The 18,098-nt window shown below is 40.4% G+C and overlaps 1 protein-coding gene across 5 annotated transcripts in view; it reads left to right on the top strand.

The window, feature by feature from the left end:
• Nucleotides 1-18,098, top strand: part of LOC147340450 (zinc finger protein 81-like) — a 125,865-nt gene that overhangs the window by 54,789 nt on the left and 52,978 nt on the right. For all 5 annotated transcript variants that reach the window (XM_086386352.1, XM_086386350.1, XM_086386353.1 and 2 more), the window contains exon 3: nt 17,283-17,409. In XM_086386352.1, coding sequence (XP_086242478.1) covers nt 17,283-17,409 — 127 coding nt within the window. The remainder of the gene's footprint in view (nt 1-17,282; nt 17,410-18,098) is intronic.

Here is an 18,098-nt window from a genome sequence, read left to right as displayed (position 1 = left end):
GACCTCTCAAAGTGCTTCATTTTAAAGTATTCAATATAACAAGGTGCATATTTGGGAGTAGCACATCCTGAAACACATCTGTAATACTATATCTTAAGTTTTTGCTCACTTTTAAGATAAAGTGTCTACGGAAATTTTTCAGGGCAGTGGGGTTGATCTCAAAAGGGGAGATGGGTGGGAAGTTCAAGGGAGAGGGGATATATGTTCATCTATGGCTGATTCATGTTGATATTTACCAGAAAACAACAAAATTATGTAAAGCAATTATCCTTCAATTAAAAACAAATTAAAATTGAAAAAAAAATTTATCTAGAATTTTTTGGGTCAGTTTCTCACTTGGCAGTAGGTCATCTTCATCAGCGTTATAGATCCAGTATGGGACAGTAAGAGCCCAGATGCCAGTCACAGCCTCATCTGTGGTTTCATCCAGAAGTTTGTCTTGGTGAAATCTCCCCAAGAAACTGAAATTATAGCATGCAGGATCTACTGCAGAAAACCTCTTGAGTCCTTTGGTGTGGTTTCTCAATGGATCTGAGGTAGGCATGTAGGCATGATAGACTGTAGAGGGACTGAGCCATAAGACGTTTCAGTTCTTCCCATTCTTTTGCAACAAGCGTCACATCCCCTCCTGCTCCTTCCTTGCTCAACCGTCCAGCCAAAGCTGTAACCATGTGCCTGGCTTCTGCTCATACTGGTCATGAGTTTCTGTCCCCCTGCCCTGTGTATGGATGCTCACCTCTGAAACTATTCTCTGAGTAAGTGTTGTGAACCATTTCTGACCTTCCCCAACTCTTAGTACAGGCATCCCTCATTTTAATTGTGCTTTGTTTTATTGTGCTTTACAGATATCTTGAGCTTTTTCTTTTTTTCAGTTCTTTTCTATCATAGTTTATTACAAGATATTGAATATATTTTCCTATGCTGTATAGTACGTGCTTGTTGTTTATCTATTTTAGGTATGGTATGTGCATCTCTTAATCCCATACTCCCAGTTAACCCTGCCCACTTTGGTAGCCATTAAGTTTGCGTTCTGTGTCTGCTTCTGTATTGTGTTTTATTTTTTTTTTTAACAAATGGAAGGTTTGTGGGCAACCCAGCATTCCGTGAGTCTGCTGGCACCATTTTTCCAATAGCATTTCCTCTCTGTGTCACATTACAGTAATTTTTGCAATATTCCAAACTTTCTCATTATTATTATAATTGTTTTGATGATCTATAACCAGTGATCTTTGATGTTACTATCAATCCATGAGTCTAGGATTGCAAACTTAGATGATAAATATGTGTTCAGACTGCCCTGCTTCCTGTCTCTCTCCCTCTCCTCAGGCCTCTCTTTTCCTGAGACATAATAATATTGAAATTAGGCCAGTTGATAAACTTACAGTTGCCTCTTAAGTGTTCAATTGAAAGGGAGAGTCTCTTACTTTAAAACAAAAGCTAGAAATGATTAAACTTAGTGAGTAAGGCGCATCAGAAGTTGAGGTAGGCTGAAAGCCAGGCCTCTTGTACCAGTCAGTGAAGTTGTAAATGCAAATGAAAAGTTCTTGAAGGAAATTCAAAGTGCTGTTCCAGTGAACACATAAGTGATAAGAAAGAAACAGCCTTATAGCTGATACGGAGAAGCTTTTAGTGGTCTGGATAGAAGATCAAACCAATCACAACATTCCCTTAACCCAAAGCTTAATCCAGAGCAAGGCTGTAACTCTTTTCAGGTCTGTGAAGCCTGAGAGAAGTGAAGGAAGCTGCAGAAGAAAAGTTTGAAACTAGCAGAGGTTGGATCATGAGGGTTAAGGAAAGCTGTCTCTGGAACATAAAAGTGCAAGATGAAGAAGCAAGTGCTAATGTAGAAGCTGCAGCAACTTATCCAGAAGATCTAGTTAGAATAACTAATAAAGATGGCTACACCAAACAGCAGTTTTTCACTGTACATGAAACAGCTTTATATCAGAGAAAGACACCATCTAGGACTTTGATAGTTGGAGAGAAATGCCTGACTTCAAAGATTCTCAGGACAGGCTGGCTCTTTTTTAGGGGATAATGCAGCTAGTAACTTTAAGAAGAAGCCAGCTGCTCACTGATCATTCTGAAAATCCTAGTGCTCTTAAGAATTATGGTAAATCTACTCTGCCTATCCTCTGTAGGTGGAACAACAAAACCTGGATGGCAGCACATCTGTTTACAACATGGTTTACTGAATATTGTAAGTCCACTGTTGAGAACTATTGCTCAGAAAAGATTGTTTTTGTAATATTACTGCTCACTAGCAATGTAGCAGTACACAAAAGCTATAATGGAGATGTTGTTGTTCTTGCTCAGTTGCTCAGTTGTGTCTGACTCTTTGTGACCCCATAGACTGCAGCATGCCAGGCTTCCCTGTCCTTCACTATTTCCCAGAGCTTGTTCAAATTCATGTCCATTGAGTCAGTGATGGACATCTAACCATCTCATCCTCTATCATCCCCTTCCCGTCCTACCTTCAATTTTTCCCAGCATCAGGGTCTTTTCTAATGAATCGGCTCTTCACATCAGGTGGTGAAAGTATTGCAGCTTCGGCTTCAGCATCAGCCCTTCTAATGAATATTCAGGATGGATTTCCTTTAGGATTGACTGGTTTGATGTCCTTGCAGCCCCAGGGACTCTCAAGAGTCTTTGACTCAAAAGCATCAATTCTTTGGTGCTCAGCCTTCTTTATGGTTCAACTCTCACATCCATACATGACTACAGGAAAAACCATAGCTTTGACTAGACAGACCTTTGTAGGCAAAGTAATGTCTCTGCTTTTTAATATGCTGTCTAGGTTTGTCATAGCTTTCCTTTCAAAGAGCAAGAGTCTTTTAATTTCGTGGCTGCAGTCATCATCTGCAGTGATTTTGGACCCCAAGAAAATAATGTCTGTCACCGTTTTCATTGTTTTCCCATGTAGCCCATGGGACTGGATACGATGATCTTTGTTTTTTGAATGTTGAGATTTAAGCCAGCTTTTTCACTCTTCTCTTTCACCTTCATCAAGAGGCTCTTTAGTTCCTCTTTGGTTTCTGCCATAAGGGTGGTGTCATCTGCATATCTGAGGTTATTGATATTTCTCCAGCAATCTTCTTTCCAGCTTGTGCTTCATCCAGCCCAGCATTTCACATGATGTACTCTGCATATAACTTAAATAATCAGGGTGACAATATACAGCCTTTATGTACTCCTTTCCCAATTTACAACCAGTCCGTTGTTCCATGTCCAGTTCTACCTGTTGCTTCTTGGCCTGCATACAGGTTTCTCAGGAGGCAGGTAAGGTGGTCTGGTATTCCTGTCTCTTTAGGAATTTTCCAATTTGTTGTGATCCACACAGTCAAAGGCTTTAGCATAGTCAATGAAGCAGAAGTAGATGTTTTTCTGGAATTCTCTTGCTTTTTCGATGATACAACAGATGTTGGCAATTTAATCTCTGATTATTCTGCGTTTTCTAAATCTATCTTGAACTTCTGGAAGTTCTCAGTTCACATACTGTTGAAGACTGGCTTGGAGAATTTTGAGTATTAGTTTGATAGCATGTGAGTTGAATGCAATTGTACTGTAGTCTGGACATTCTTTGACATTGCCCTTCTTTGGGATTGAAATGAAAATTGACCTTTTCCAGTCCTGTGGCCACTGCTGTTTTCCATATTTGCAGGCATATGAAGTGCGGCACTTTAACAGCATCATCTTTTAGGATTTGAAATGGAGATGTACAATGAGATTAATGTTTTTGTGCCTGCTAGCACAATAGCAGTTCTACAACCCATGGATCAAGGAGTAATTTCAGCTTGCTGCTGCTAAGTCACTTCAGTCATGTCCTAATCTGTGTGACCCCATAGACGGCAGCCCACCAGGCTCCCCCGTCCCTGGGATTCTCCAGGCAAGAACACTGGAGTGGGTTGCCATTTCCTTCTCCAATGCGTGAAAGTGAAGTTGCTCAGTCGTGTCTGACTCTTCGCGACCCCATGGACTGCAGCCTACCAGACTCCTCCGTCCATGGGATTTTCCAGGCAAGAGTACTGGAGTGGGGTGCTATTGCCTTCTCCGAATTTCAGCTTAAGGCTTATTATTTAAGAAATACATGGCATTGAAACATGTATAATATCATACGTGAAACGAATCACCAGTCCAGGTTCAATGCATGATACCGGATGCTCAGGGTGGGTGCACTGGGATGACCCAGAGGGATGGGATGGGGAGGGAGGTGGGAGGGCGGTTCAGGATGGGGAACACGTGTATACCTGTGGCAGATTTATGTTGATGTATGGCAAAATCAATACAATATTGTAAAGTAATTAGCCTCCAATTAAAATAAATAAATTTATATTAAAATAAGTAAATAAATAAAAAAGAAATGCATCTCATAATGTTTTAGCTGCCATAGGTAGTGATTTCTTGGATAGATCTGGGCAAAGGCAATTGAAAATCTTCTGAAAAGGATTCACCATTCTAGATGTCATTAAAAGCATTCATGACTCATGGGAGGAGGAGTCAAAACATCAACATTAACTGGAGTTGGGAAGATGTGGATTCCAAACATCATGGTTGACTTTGAGGGTTTCAGGACTTCACTGAAGGAAGTAACTGCAGATATTAGAAATAGCAAGAGAATTAGAATTTGAAGTAGAGCCTGAAGATGTGACTGAACTGTTGCAATCTCATTGTGAAACTTGAATAGATGAGGAGTTGCTTCTTATGTGTTTGGAAAGAAAGTGGTTTCTTGAAATAGAATCTACTCCCAGTGAAGATGCTGTGAAGATTGTTGAAATGACAACAAAAGGTTTAGTGTATGACATAAAGTTAGTTGATAAACAGTGGCAGAGTTTTAAGAGGATTAACTCGTATTTTGAAAGTTCTATTATGAGTAAAATGTGTCAGACAACATCAGATGCTGCAGAGAAGTTGTTCATGAAAGGAAGGGTCAGTGAGGCAAACTTCATTTGTGTCTTATTTTAAGAAATTGCCACAGCCACCCCAACCTTCAGGAACCACCATCCTGATTAGTCAGCACCCATCAACATCAAGGCAAGACCCTCCATCAGCAAAATGATTATGACTCACCAAAGGCCCAGATAAGGGTTAGAATCTTTTAGGAATAAGTGCTATGCCATGCCCAATGTTCAACTCTTTGCTATCCCTTGGATTGTAACCCACAAGACTCCTCTGTCCATGGGGTTTTCCAGGCAGAATACTGGCGTGGGTTGCCATTTACTTCTCCAAGGGATCTTCCTGACCCATTGTCTCTTATATCTCCTGCACTGGCAGGCAGATTCTTTACCTGGGAAACCCTTTAGGAGTAAAGTATTTTCTTTTCTTTTTTTTAATTAATTTATTTTAATTGGAAGATAATTACTTTACAATATCGTGGTGATTTTTGCCACACATCAACATGAATCAGCCACAGGTACACATGTCCCCCCATCATGAACCCCCCTCCCACCTCACTCCCCACCCCATCCCTCTGGGTTGTCCCAGAGCACTGGCTTTCAGTGCCGTGTTTCATGCAATGAATTTGCACTGGTCATCTCTATTACGTATGGTAATGTACATGTTTCAATAATATTCTGTCATATCATCCCACCCGTGCCTTCTCCCACATAGTTCAAAAGTCTGTTCTTTACACTTGTGTCTCTTTTGCTGCCTTGCATATAGGGTCATCATTACCATCTTTCTAAATTCCATATACATGTGTTAATATACTGTATTGGTGTTTTTCTTTCTGACTTACTTCACTCTGTATAATAGGCTCCAGTTTCATCCACCTCATTAGAACTGACTCAAATGCATTATAACTGAGTAGTATTCCATTGTATATATGTATCACAGCTACCGTATCCATTCTTCTGCTGGTGGACATGTAGATTGCTTCTGTGTCCTAGCTATGGAAGATAGAATGGTGAAAATAAATGAAGCAGAGAGGGAAAAAAAGAAAATTAAAAGAAATGAGGACAGTCTGAGAGACCTCTGGGACAATGTTAAGTGCCCCAACATTCGAATCATAGGTGTCCCAGAAGAAGACAAAAAGAAAGAGCATGAGAAAATACTTGAGGAGATAATAGTTGAAAACTTTGCTAAAATGGGGGAGGAAATAGCCACCCAAGTCCAAGAAACCCAGTCAGTCCCAAACAGGATAAACCCAAGGCAAAACACCCCAAGACCCTTATTAATCGAACTAACAAAAGTTAAACACAAAGAGCAAACATTAAAAGCAGCAGAGGAAAAGCAACAATAACATACAAGGGGAATCCCTGTAAGGATAACAGATGATCTTTCAATAGAAACTGTTCAGGCCAGAAGGGAATGGCAGGACATACTTAAAGTGATGAAAGAGCCTACAAGCAAGATGACTCTACTCAGCAAGGATCTCATTCAGATATGAAGGAGAAATCAAAAGCTTTACAGACAAGCAAAAGCTGAGAGAATTCAGCACCACCAAACCAGCTCTTCAACAAATGCTAAAGTATCTTCTCTAGACAGGAAACACAGAAGAGATTTATTTAAATTAACCCAAAACAACAAAGTAAATGATAATGGGATCATACTTATCAATTATTACCTTAAATGTAAGTAGGTTAAATACTTCAGCCAAAAGACAAAGACTGGCTGAATGGATACAAAAACAAGACCCTTATATATGCTGTCTACAAGAGACCCACCTCAAAACAAGGGACACATACAGACTGAAAGTGAGGGGCTGGAAAAAGATATTTCATGCAAATGGAGACCAAAAGAAAGCCAGAGTAGCAATACTCATATCAGATAAAATAGACTTTGAAATAAAAACCATGTTAAGAGACAAAGAAGGACACTACATAATGATCAAAGGATCAATCCAAGAAGAAGAAATAACAATTATAAATATATGTGCACCCAACATAGGAGCACCTCAATACATAAGCAAATGCTAGCAAGTTTGAAAGGGGAAATTAACAGTAATACAGTAACAGTGGGAGACTTTAATACCCCACTCACACCTATGCATAGATCAACCAAGCAGAAAATTAGCAAGGAAATACAAGCTTTAAATGATACAATGGAGTTAGACCTAATTGATATCTACAGGATATTTCACCCTAAATCAATGGAATTCACCTTTTTCTCAAGAGTACACGGAACATTTTCCAGGATAGATCAGATCCTGGGCCATAAATATAGCTTTGGTGAATTTTAAAAAATTGAAATAATTTCAAGCATCTTTTCTGATCACAATGCAGTAAGATTAGATGTCAACTACGGAAAAAAAAAAAACAAACTATAAAAAACACAAACATTTGGAGGCTAAACCACACACCTCTGAATAACCAGCATATCATGGAAAAAATCAAAAAGTAAATCACAATATGCATAGAAACAAATGAAGATGAAAACACGACAATCCAAAACCTGTGGGATTCAGTAAAAGCAGTGCTAAGAGGGAGATTCATAGCAATACAAGCCTACCTCAAGAAACAAGAGAAACCAACTAAACAACCTTTAGGAATAAAGTATTTTTAAGTAATTAATTTACATTGTTTTTAAAGATACAGTGCTGTTGAACACTTAACAGACTACAATATGAATACAGTTATAATAAATGTAACTTTTATAATCACTGGGAAACTGAAAAATGTCTTACCTTATTGCGATATTCACTTTATTTTGGTGATCTTGAATACCCACAGTGTCTCTGAGGAATGCCTGTACTAGTTGTCACATAAGGTGGACTTGAGACTGAACACAAGATTGGTGAGGAAATCCCCCACTTGGATAAGAATTAGGACTAACCATAACACTGTGTTCAGGCAGCTGTCTTTAAATCTGCTTCATGGTACTTGGTATGTAATCATTTTTCCAGTTCCTCCTCATTCAGTTCAGTTCAGTCACTCAGTCAGGTCCAGCTTTTTGCAATCCCATATACTGCCACACTTCCCTGTCCATCACCAACTCCCTGAGCTTGCTCAAACTCATGTCCATCAAGTCAGTGTTCTCCTCATTGACTGGCAATAAAGTGAAGGACCATATATTGAACATACAATTTGGTCAACGTTTCCACTACTGATTCCAAAGACTTTACTCAAATCTCCTTAATTTGTCTCTGTTAGTTTTCTATTACTGCTGTAACAAACTGCTATAAAGTCGGTGGCTTAAAACAACAGAAATTTTAAATCTTGTATTTCTGAAGTCCTAAATGGATCTCACTGGGCTAAAGTCAAGATGTTGGCAGGAATGGGTTCCTTTTTTTTTTAAATTTTATTTATTTTGTCTGTGCTGGGTCTTCGTTGGTGTGTTGCCTTTTCTCTAGTTGGGGCAACTTGGGGCTACTCTTCGTTGCAGTGTGTGGACTTCTCATTGTGGAGGCTTCTTTTGTTGCAGAGGACAGACTCCAGGTGTGTGGGCTTCTTTAGATGGGGCACATGGGCTCAGTATTTGCGGTTCCCAGGCTCTAGAGCATGGGCTCAGTAGTTGTGGCACATGGGCGTAGTTGCTCTGCAGCATGTGGGATCTTCCCAGATCAGGGATCAAACCTTGTCTCCTGCATTGCAAGCAGATTCTTTACTACTGAGCCACCAGAAAAATGCGGATGGGTTCTTTTCTGAAGGCTCAAGGGAAAAATCAATTTCTCTGCTCTTCTTAGCTTTTAAAGGCCACACATATTCCTTGATATCATTCTCTTCATCTTTAATACCAGCAACAGTCAGTTGGTTCTTCTCATGCTACATCACTCTAAACTTCTCTCCTACCTTACTCCCACACTTTTAAGGACTCTTTACATTACCCCCACCCAGACAGTCCAATCTCCTTGTTTTAAGGTCAGTTGATTAGCAAACTTAGACATCCTGAAATGTGAAGTCAAGTGGGCCTTAGGAAGCATCACTATGAACAAAGCTAGTGGAGGTGATGGAATTCCAGTTGAGCTATTTCAAATCCTGAAAGATGATGCTGTGAAAGTGCTGCACTCAATATGCCAGCAGATTTGGAAAACTCAGTAGTGGCCACAGGACTGGAAAAGGTCAGTTTTCATTCCAGTCCCAAAGAAAGGCAATGCTAAAGAATGCGCAAACTACCGCACAGTTGCACTCATCTCACATGCTAGTAAAGTAATACTCAAAATTCTCCAAGCCAAGCTTCAATAGTACGTGAACCATGAACTTCCAGATGTTCAAGCTGGTTTTAGAAAAAGCAGAGGAAACAGAGATCAAATTGACATCATCTGCTGGATCATCAAAAAAGCAAGAGAGTTCCAGAAAAACATTTATTTCTGCTTTACTGACTATGCCAAAGCCTTTGACTGTGTGGATCACTATAAACTTTGGAAAATTCTTCAAGAGATAGGAATACCAAACCACCTGACTTGCCTCCTGAGAAATCTGTATGCAGGTCAGGAAGCAACAGTTAGAACTGGACATGGAACAACAGACTGGTTCCAAATAGGAAAAGGAGTACGTCAAGGCTGTATATTGTCACCCTGCTTATTTAACTTCTGTGCAGAGTACATCATGAGAAACGCTGGGCTGGAGGAAGCAGAAGCTGGAATCAAGATTGCTGGGAGAAATATCAATAACCTCAGATATGCAGATGACACTACCCTTATGGCAGAAAGTGAAGAAGAACTAAAGAGCCTTTTGATGAAAGTAAAAGAGAAGAGTGAAAAAATTGGCTTAAAGCTCAACTTGCAGAAAACTAGGATCATGGCATCCCATCACTTCATGGCAAATAGATGGGGAAACAGTGGCAGACTTTATTTTCTTGGTTTCCAGAATCACTGTAGACAGCGACTGCAGCCATGAAATTAAAAGACACTTGCTCCTTTCAAGGAAAGCTATGACAAACCTAGACAGCATATTAAAAAGCAGAGACATTGCTTTCCCAACAGAGGTCCATATAGTCAAAGCTATGGTTTTTCCAGTAGTCATGTACACATGTGAGAGTTGGACCATAAAGAAGGCTGAACGCTGAAGAATTGATTCTTTTGAAATAAGTCAGGCAGAGAAAGAAAATTCCATATGATCTCACTTTATGTGGAACTAAGAAAAACCAAAGACAAACAGAGCTCAGAGATACAGAGAACAGTTGGTGGTTGCCAGAGGCAAGAGTGGGTGGTGGACAAAAGGTGAAGAAGTCAAAAGTTAACAAACTTTTGATGATATACAGCCTTGTACTCCTTTCCCAATTTTGAATCAGTCTGTTGTTCCATGTCCAGTTCTAACTGTTGCTGCCTAGCCTGCATACAGGTTTCTCAGGAGACAAGTGAGGTGATCTGGTATTCCCATCTCTTTAAGAATTTTCCACAGTTTATTGTCATTCACACAGTCAAAGGCTTTAGTGTAGTCAATGAAGCAGAAGTATATGTTTTTCTGGAATTCTCTTGCTTTCTCTATGAGCCAGTGAATGTTGGCAATTTGATATCTGGTTCCTCTGCCTTTTCTAAGACTAGCTTGTGCAACTGGAAGTTCTAGGTTCACATACTGCTAAAGCCTGGCCTGAAGAATTTTGAGCATTATCTTGCTAGCATGTGAAATGAGTGCAACTGTATGGTAGTTTGAACATTCTTTGGCACTGCGCTTCTTTGGGATTGCCCTACTTTTCCAGTCCTGTGGCCACTGCTGAGTTTTCCAAATTTGCTGGCATACTGAGTGCAGCACTTTCACAGCATCATCTTTTAGGATTTGAAATAGCTCAGCTGGAATTCCATCACCTCCACTAGCTTTGTTCATGGCAGTGCTTTCTAAGGCCCACTTGACTTCACACTCCAGGATGTCTGACTCTAGGTGAGTGACCACACGATCATGGTTATCAGGGTCATTAAGACCTTTTTTGTATAGTTCTTCTATGTATTCTTGCCACCTCTTGTGAATGTCTTCTGCTTCTGTTAGGTCCTTACTGTTTTTGTCCTTTATCATGCTCATCCTTGCATGAAATGTTCCCTTGATATCTCCAATCTTCTTGAAGAGATATCTAGTCTTTTCCATTCTATTGTTTTCCTCTATTTCTTTGCATTTTTCACTTAAGAAACCCCTCTTATCTCTCCTTGGGAACTCTGCATTCAGTTGAGTATATCTTTCCCTTTCTCCCTTGCCTTTTGCTTTTCTTATCTCCTCAACTATTTGTAAAGTCTCCTTAGACAAACACTTTGCCTTCTTGCATTTTTTTTTTCCCTTTGGGATAGTTTTGGTCACTGACTTCCCGTTGGCTCAGACAGTAAAGCGTCTGTCTACGATGCGGGAGACCCGGGTTCGATCCCTGGGTTGGGAAGATCCCTTGGAGAAGGAAATGGCAATCCACTCCAGTACTATTGCCTGGAAAATCCCATGGACAGAGGAGCCTGGTAGGCTACAGTCCATGGGGTCGCAAAGAGTCGGACACGACTGAGCGACTTCATGTTCATGTTCACATTTGGCCACTGTCTCCTGTACAGTGTTACAAACCTCTGTCTATTGTTCTTCAGACACTCTGTCTGCCAAGTCTAATCCCTTGAATCTATTTATCACCTCCACTGTATAAGGGATTTGACTTAGGTCATACCTGAATGGCCTAATGGTTTTCCCTACTTTCTTCAGTTTAAGCCTGAATTTTGCAATAAGGAGCTGATGATGTGAGCCACAGTCAGCTCCAGGTCTTGTTTTTGTGGACTATATAGAGCTTCTCCATTTTTTGCTGCAAAGAATATAATCAATCTGATTTCAGTATTGACCATCTGGTGATGTCCATGTGTAGAGTCTTCTCTTGTGTTGCTGGAAGAGAGTGTTTGCCATGACCAGTGTGTTCTCTTGAGAAAACTCTGATAGCCTTTGTCCTGCTTCATTTTGTACTCTGCTGGAGTCCAGCTCCAGCAGCCAGGGAATCAGCCTGAAGGGATGAGCGGTGTTGGCAAAGAATGTTGTCGGCAAAGAATGTTGTCGGCAAAGAATGATGTAGCCTCTGATGTAGCCTCTGACTCGAGGTTCGGGGACTACATGTTTATTTCAAGCATCAGGTCTTCTTTTATACTTTGACAAAAGCATTGGTCAGAGGTTTGACATTTTCAGTTCCCCCTCACCCAGATTATTGTCTCATTGTTGCCCTTCAAACAGAGTTCCTGCTTCAACGATTAGCTCAGAATCGTGTTTACTTGTGATTACATTGTAACTCAGGCCACATTCCTCAGTTTATTTCTTATCTTTCTAAATCCTGTTTGCCCCTAGTATCTTAAGCTCACTATCTCCTAAAAAGGCTTCTAGCTATTCTTAATGATTCCTAAACCCTAAGTTCAGCAAACTTCCTTTGCCATAAACATTCTCCTCACAAACAGGTCTCAGATAACAATCCTTCCCGTGGCCTCAAGCTGTGGCCTACGTGCTCATCCTGGAACATGCTTTATAAAAATCCTTGAACAAATGTCAATGGTTACTTTATAGATTATTTTCTGGGTACAACTGCAGAAGGCTTTGTGCTTTCTCATGCTTCTCTCAAGAACAATAAGCACCTTAACATTCTTTCCAGCCAACTCAACTGAAGAAAGGAAAGAGCAAGTCAGAATCACAAAACCTAACTCCTTCATCCCGGGACCGTGCCTGCGGAATGAGGAGAGGGGGTTGGGGCCGTGCCTCCATTTTGTCAGTAATGCCTAACACGGCTCCTGACAGTACTCCAAAGCCAAATTTGCCTGTTACTCCAGGTATCTCTTGACTTCCTACGTTTGCATTCCAACCCCCTGTGATGAAAAAAGACATATTTTTTTTTTGGTTTTAGTTCTAGAAGGTCTTGTAGGGCTTCATAGAACCATTCAGCTTCTTCAGCATTAGTGTTTGGGGCATAGACTTGGATTGAATCATTTGCCCTGGAAACGAACTGAGATCTTTCTGTTGTTTTTGAAATTGTACCCAAGTACTGCATTTCAAACTCTTTTTAACTATGAGGGCTACTCCATTTCTTCTAAGGGATTCTTGCCTACAGTAGTAGATGTCATGATTATCTGAATTAAATTCTTCCATTCTGATCCATCTTAGTTCCCTGATTCCTAAAATATCGATGTTCACTCTTGCCATCTCCTGTTTAACCACTTCCAGTTTACCTTGATTCAGGGACCTAACATTCCAGGTTCCTATGCAATATTGTTATAGCATCATTCTTTACTTTCACCACCAGATACATCCACAGCCTGCCTCTTCATTCTTTCTGGAGCTGTTTCTCCAGTCTTCCCCAGTAGCAAAGGGGGCTATGGATTTGGGGGGTCTCATCTTCCAGGGTCGCATCTTTTTGCCTCTTTGTACTGTTCATTGGGTTCTCATAGGAAGAATACTGGACTAGTTTTCCATTGCCTCCTCCAGTGGACCACCTATATCAGGTACATAGAGACAAGACTATGATTTTCCCAGTAGTCATGTATGGAAATGAGAATTGAACCATAAAGAAAGCTGAGTGCCGAAGAATTGATGCTTTCAAATTGTGGCGCTGGAGAAGACTCTTTGAGAGTCCCTTGAACTGCAAGGATATCAAACCTGTCAATCCTAAGTGAAAGTGAAGTCGCTCAGTCATGTCCGACTGTTTGCGACCCCGTGGACTGTAGCCTATCAGGCTCCTCTGTCCATGGGATTTTCCAGGCAAGAGTGCTAGAGTGGATTGCCATTTCCTTTTCCAGGGGATCTTCCCAACCCAGGGATCAAACCTGGGTCTCCCACATTGCAGGCAGATGCTTAACCATGCGAGCCACCAGGGAAGCCCCATCCTAAAAGAAATCAACCCTAAATATTCACTGAAGGACTGATGCTGAAGTTCCAATACTGAGGTTGAAGCTCCAATACTTTGGACATCTGATGCGAAGAGCTGACTCATTGGAAAAGACCATGATGCTGGGAAAGATTAAAGACAAAAGGAGAAGGGGGTGACAGAGGATGAGATGACTGGATGGCATCACTGACTCAACATGAGTTTGAGCAGACTCTGGGAGATAGTGAAGGACAGGGAGGCCCGGCATGCTGCAGTCCATGGGGTGGAAAAGAGTCGGACATGACGTAGCGACTGAACAGACTTATTTCACTTAGCATAATGCTCTCAGGGTACATCCATGTTGTTGCAAATGAAAAGATTTCCTTCTTTTATGGCTAAATAATATTCCATTGTTTTCTTTATCCATTTCTTCATTTATGGATGCTTAGGTTGATTTTATATCTTAGCTATTGTAAATAATACTGTAGGGACTTCCCTAGTGGTCCAGTGGTAAATAATCTTCCTTGCAATTCAGGGGATGCAGGTTTGATCCCTGGTTGGGAAACTAATATCCCACATGCTGCAGAGCAACTAAGCCCATTTGCCACAACTAGAGAGCCCATGCACCACAACTACTGAGCCCAAATGCCTTGAGGAAGATCCTGAATGATGCACCAAAGATCCACATGCTGCAACTAAGACCCAACATAACCAAAATAAATAAAATCCAATCTTTAAAAAAAAATACTGCAATGAACAGGAGAGTGCATATATCTTTTTAAATGAATGTATTCATTTCTTAGGTAGATACACAGAAGTAGAAGTGCTGGATCATATGGTGGTTCTATTTTTAATCTTTGAGGAAGTTTTGTATTGTTTTGCATAATGAAAGTGAAAGTTGCTCAGTCGTGTCTAACTCTTTGCAACCCTGTGGACTGTACTGTAGCCCACCACGCTCCTCTGTCCATGAGGATTCTCCAGGCAAGAATACTGGAGTGCGTTGCCATTTCCTCCTCCAAGGGATCTTCCTGACCCAGGGATCAAACTCAGGTCTCCCACATTGCAGGCACCACCCAGTAAGCCTAATTTTACATTTCTGCTGACAGTGCATGAGTTCCGTTTTTTTCTATATTCTCATTAACACTTGATATTTATTGTCTTCATAATAGCCATTCTAACAGGTGTGAGGTGATAGCTCACTGTGGTTTTGATTTGCATTTCCTGATAATTAGTGATGTTGAGCATCTTTACATGTACCTCCTGTTGGCCATTTGTGTGTCTTCTTTACAGAAATGTCTATTCGGATCCTCTACTGCTTTTTAATCGTGTTTTTTTTTTTTTTTTTTTGCTGTAGAGTTGTATGATTTCTTTACATATTTTGGATGTTGTTGTTGTTGTGTTAGTCACTCAGTCATGTCCCCACTCTTTGCAACCCCATTGACTGTAGTCCACCAGTCTTCTCTGTCCATGGAATTCTCCAGGCAAGAATACTGGAGTGGGTAGCCGTTTCCTTCTCTAGGAGATTTTCCCAACCCAGATATCAAACCTGGGTCTCCTGCATTGCGGGCAAATTCTTTACTATCTGAGTCACCAGGGAAGCCCCACATATTCTGGATATTAACCCCTTATCAGACATAGGCTTTGCAAATATTTTTCCCAGTCAGTAAGGTGTCTTGTCATTTTGCGGAAGGTTTCATTTGCTGTGCATAAACTTTTTAGTTTGGCATATTCCCACGGTTTGTTTTTGTTTTTGTTGCATTTGCTTTTGGTGTCAAATCCAAAAATTCATCTCCAAGACTTACATCAAGGAGCTTACCACCTATGTTTTCATCTAGAAGTTGTATGGTCTCCGGTCTTGTAGTTAAGTCTTTAATCCATTTTTAATTAACTTTTATGGGGGTGTAAGAGAGTGTTCCAGTTTCATTTTGTTGCATGTGGCTGTCCAGCTTTCCCAAACATTTATTGAAGACACTGTCCTTTCCCCCATTTTATATTCTTGGCATCTTTCTTATAAATTAATTGACCATAAATGTGTGGGTTTATTTCTGGACTTTCTCTTCTGTCCCATTGATCTGTATGTCTGTTTTTATACCACAGTCAAGTTAGTTAACACATCCATCACCACACAGAATTACTTTCTGTGTGTGTGCTTGTGAATTGGTGAGAACACGTAAGTTAATTTTTGTATGGTGTGAGGTGTGAATCATGGTTTGTGTTTTCCTCCAAAACTTATTATAACTATTTGTTCCAGCACCGTTTTTAAAAAAGACTTTCCTTTCCTGCATTGAAACACTTTGGCACCTTAGTCAAAAAACAGTTGTCCATATGTGTGCAAATCTGTTTCTGGACCCTCTATTCTGTTTCATTGATATATGTGTCTATACTTACATCAATACCATTCTGTCTGAATTATTGTAGCTTTATAGTGAGTCTTAATATTACATAGTATAAATCTTCCATGCTAATCCTTGCTTTGTGTATTCTAGTTCCTTTGCATAGCCATATAAACTTTTAACATCTCTGTTTCAGTTTTTAACAAAAAGTTAACAAATAATTGGTTGAAGAAGTAGAAGACAAATGAGTAAAGTGATATAGAATTTAAACAACACTCAATCAAGTTGATTTAAATATTAGAGAACACTGAACCTATCAGTAGCTGAATATACATTCTTTTCTAGGGACACCTGAAACATTCTTCTAGATAGACCATATGTTGAAATCATACAGAGTGTGTTTTCTGACAACTGTGGAATTAAAATTGATCAAACAAAAGGGCATCAAGAGAAAATGCCTATATTTTTAAAGACTAAATGAAAGCAGTAGTACAGGGAACTATGTAAAGTGAGAAAAAAGTGTACATGCTGGACTTCCCTGGTGGTCCAGTGGTTAATAGTTTGCTAGTCAAGGCAGGGGAGCACGTTCAGCTGACCCTGTGCTCCACAACTACTGAACCCTTGCTCTAGAGCCTGTGAGACACAACTTCTGAGCCTGTGAACCCCAACCACTGAAGCCTGTGCACTCTATAGCCTGTGCTCTGCAGCAAGAGAAACCACTGCAATGAAAAGCTCTTGCACCACAACGAGAGAGTAGCCCCCACTTTGCCACAACTAGAGAAAGCCCACGCACAGGAACAAAGACCCAGCACAAACATACATGCCTCCTTCAAAAAGCAATAAAACACTAACTTCCCATTAACATGAGGAACTAAATAAGATAAACTTCAAATCCCCTTTTGATCACTTTATTTACTTTATTTATTTATTTTTATTGGAGTATATTTGCTTTGCAGTGTTTTAGTTGCTGCTATACAGCAAAGTGAATCAGCTATACACACTACTATGTATAAGTAGTTATATACTACTATAGAAAACTAATGAAAATTAATTTTTTAAAATGAAAGACATATACAATGAATGGCAGAAATTTATAAGTACATATTTTTATTCTATACATTACGTGTAAGTAGGTATTTAAAAGGCATAGCCTATGGGGTATTATGGTAAAAATCCTAAAAGCATTTTTCTATCTTTCCCCTATCCTCCCATGCTGACCCGGTCACCCTGAATGGAATTGTGTTTAGAGGTGACAGTGTCCTTGGTGTTTGTTTACAGGTGTCAGTGTCCTTTGAGGACGTGACTGTGGACTTCAGCAGGGAGGAGTGGCAGCATCTGGACTCTGCTCAGAGGCGCCTGTACCAAGATGTGATGTTGGAAAACTACAGCCACCTCCTTTCACTGGGTAAGCCCTGTCAGAATGTGAATCTGTGAGGAACCTGTATGGGTAAAGTTTTGTCCGTCCAAGAAAATATGTTAATGTCTTAAACTGCACTGTCTTTGACTGTGACCTTATTTAGAAATAGGATCTTCCCAGAAGTAATCAAGCTAAAACAATGTCATTAGTTGGGCCCTAAACCAATATGACTGGCATTCTTATGAAAAAGAGAAGTGTAGACACAGACAAGCACAAACACTCGAGGGACCGTGCGGAGGCACACAAGGAAAAGATGACCATGTGATTGGAGGGATGCATCTATAGGACAGGAGGTGCCTGAGGCCACCAGAAACCAGGAGAGGCGCATGGAACACATCCCTCCCTAGCACCTTCAACAAGAACATGACCTGGCTGACATCTTGATTTTGGACTTCTGGTCCCCAGAACCGCAAGACAAGAAATTCCTGTTGTTCTGAGCCACCCAGTTTGTGGTACTTTGTTACAACAGCCCTAGGAAACTGCAACTTTCTGTACTGGGGAGTGGAGTGATATTATGAGAAACACCTAAAAAAAACATGGAAATGGCTTTGAATTGGGCAGCAAGTAGAGGCTGAAAAGATTTGTAGGGGCTTGATAGAAAAAGTCTAGTCTAGATTGCCTCAAAGAAACTTGTGGTAGAAGTAGGAATGTTAAAGGTGGTTTTGGTGAGATCTCAG

This window comes from Bos grunniens, chromosome X (genome assembly GCF_055505025.1).
Source record: "Bos grunniens cultivar Pamir isolate PY7600 chromosome X, Bosgru_T2T1.0, whole genome shotgun sequence".
In the NCBI taxonomy this organism is placed as follows: domain Eukaryota; kingdom Metazoa; phylum Chordata; class Mammalia; order Artiodactyla; family Bovidae; genus Bos; species Bos grunniens.
Note: the sequence above shows the minus strand (reverse complement) of the source record. Positions and strands in the feature narration are given on the sequence as shown.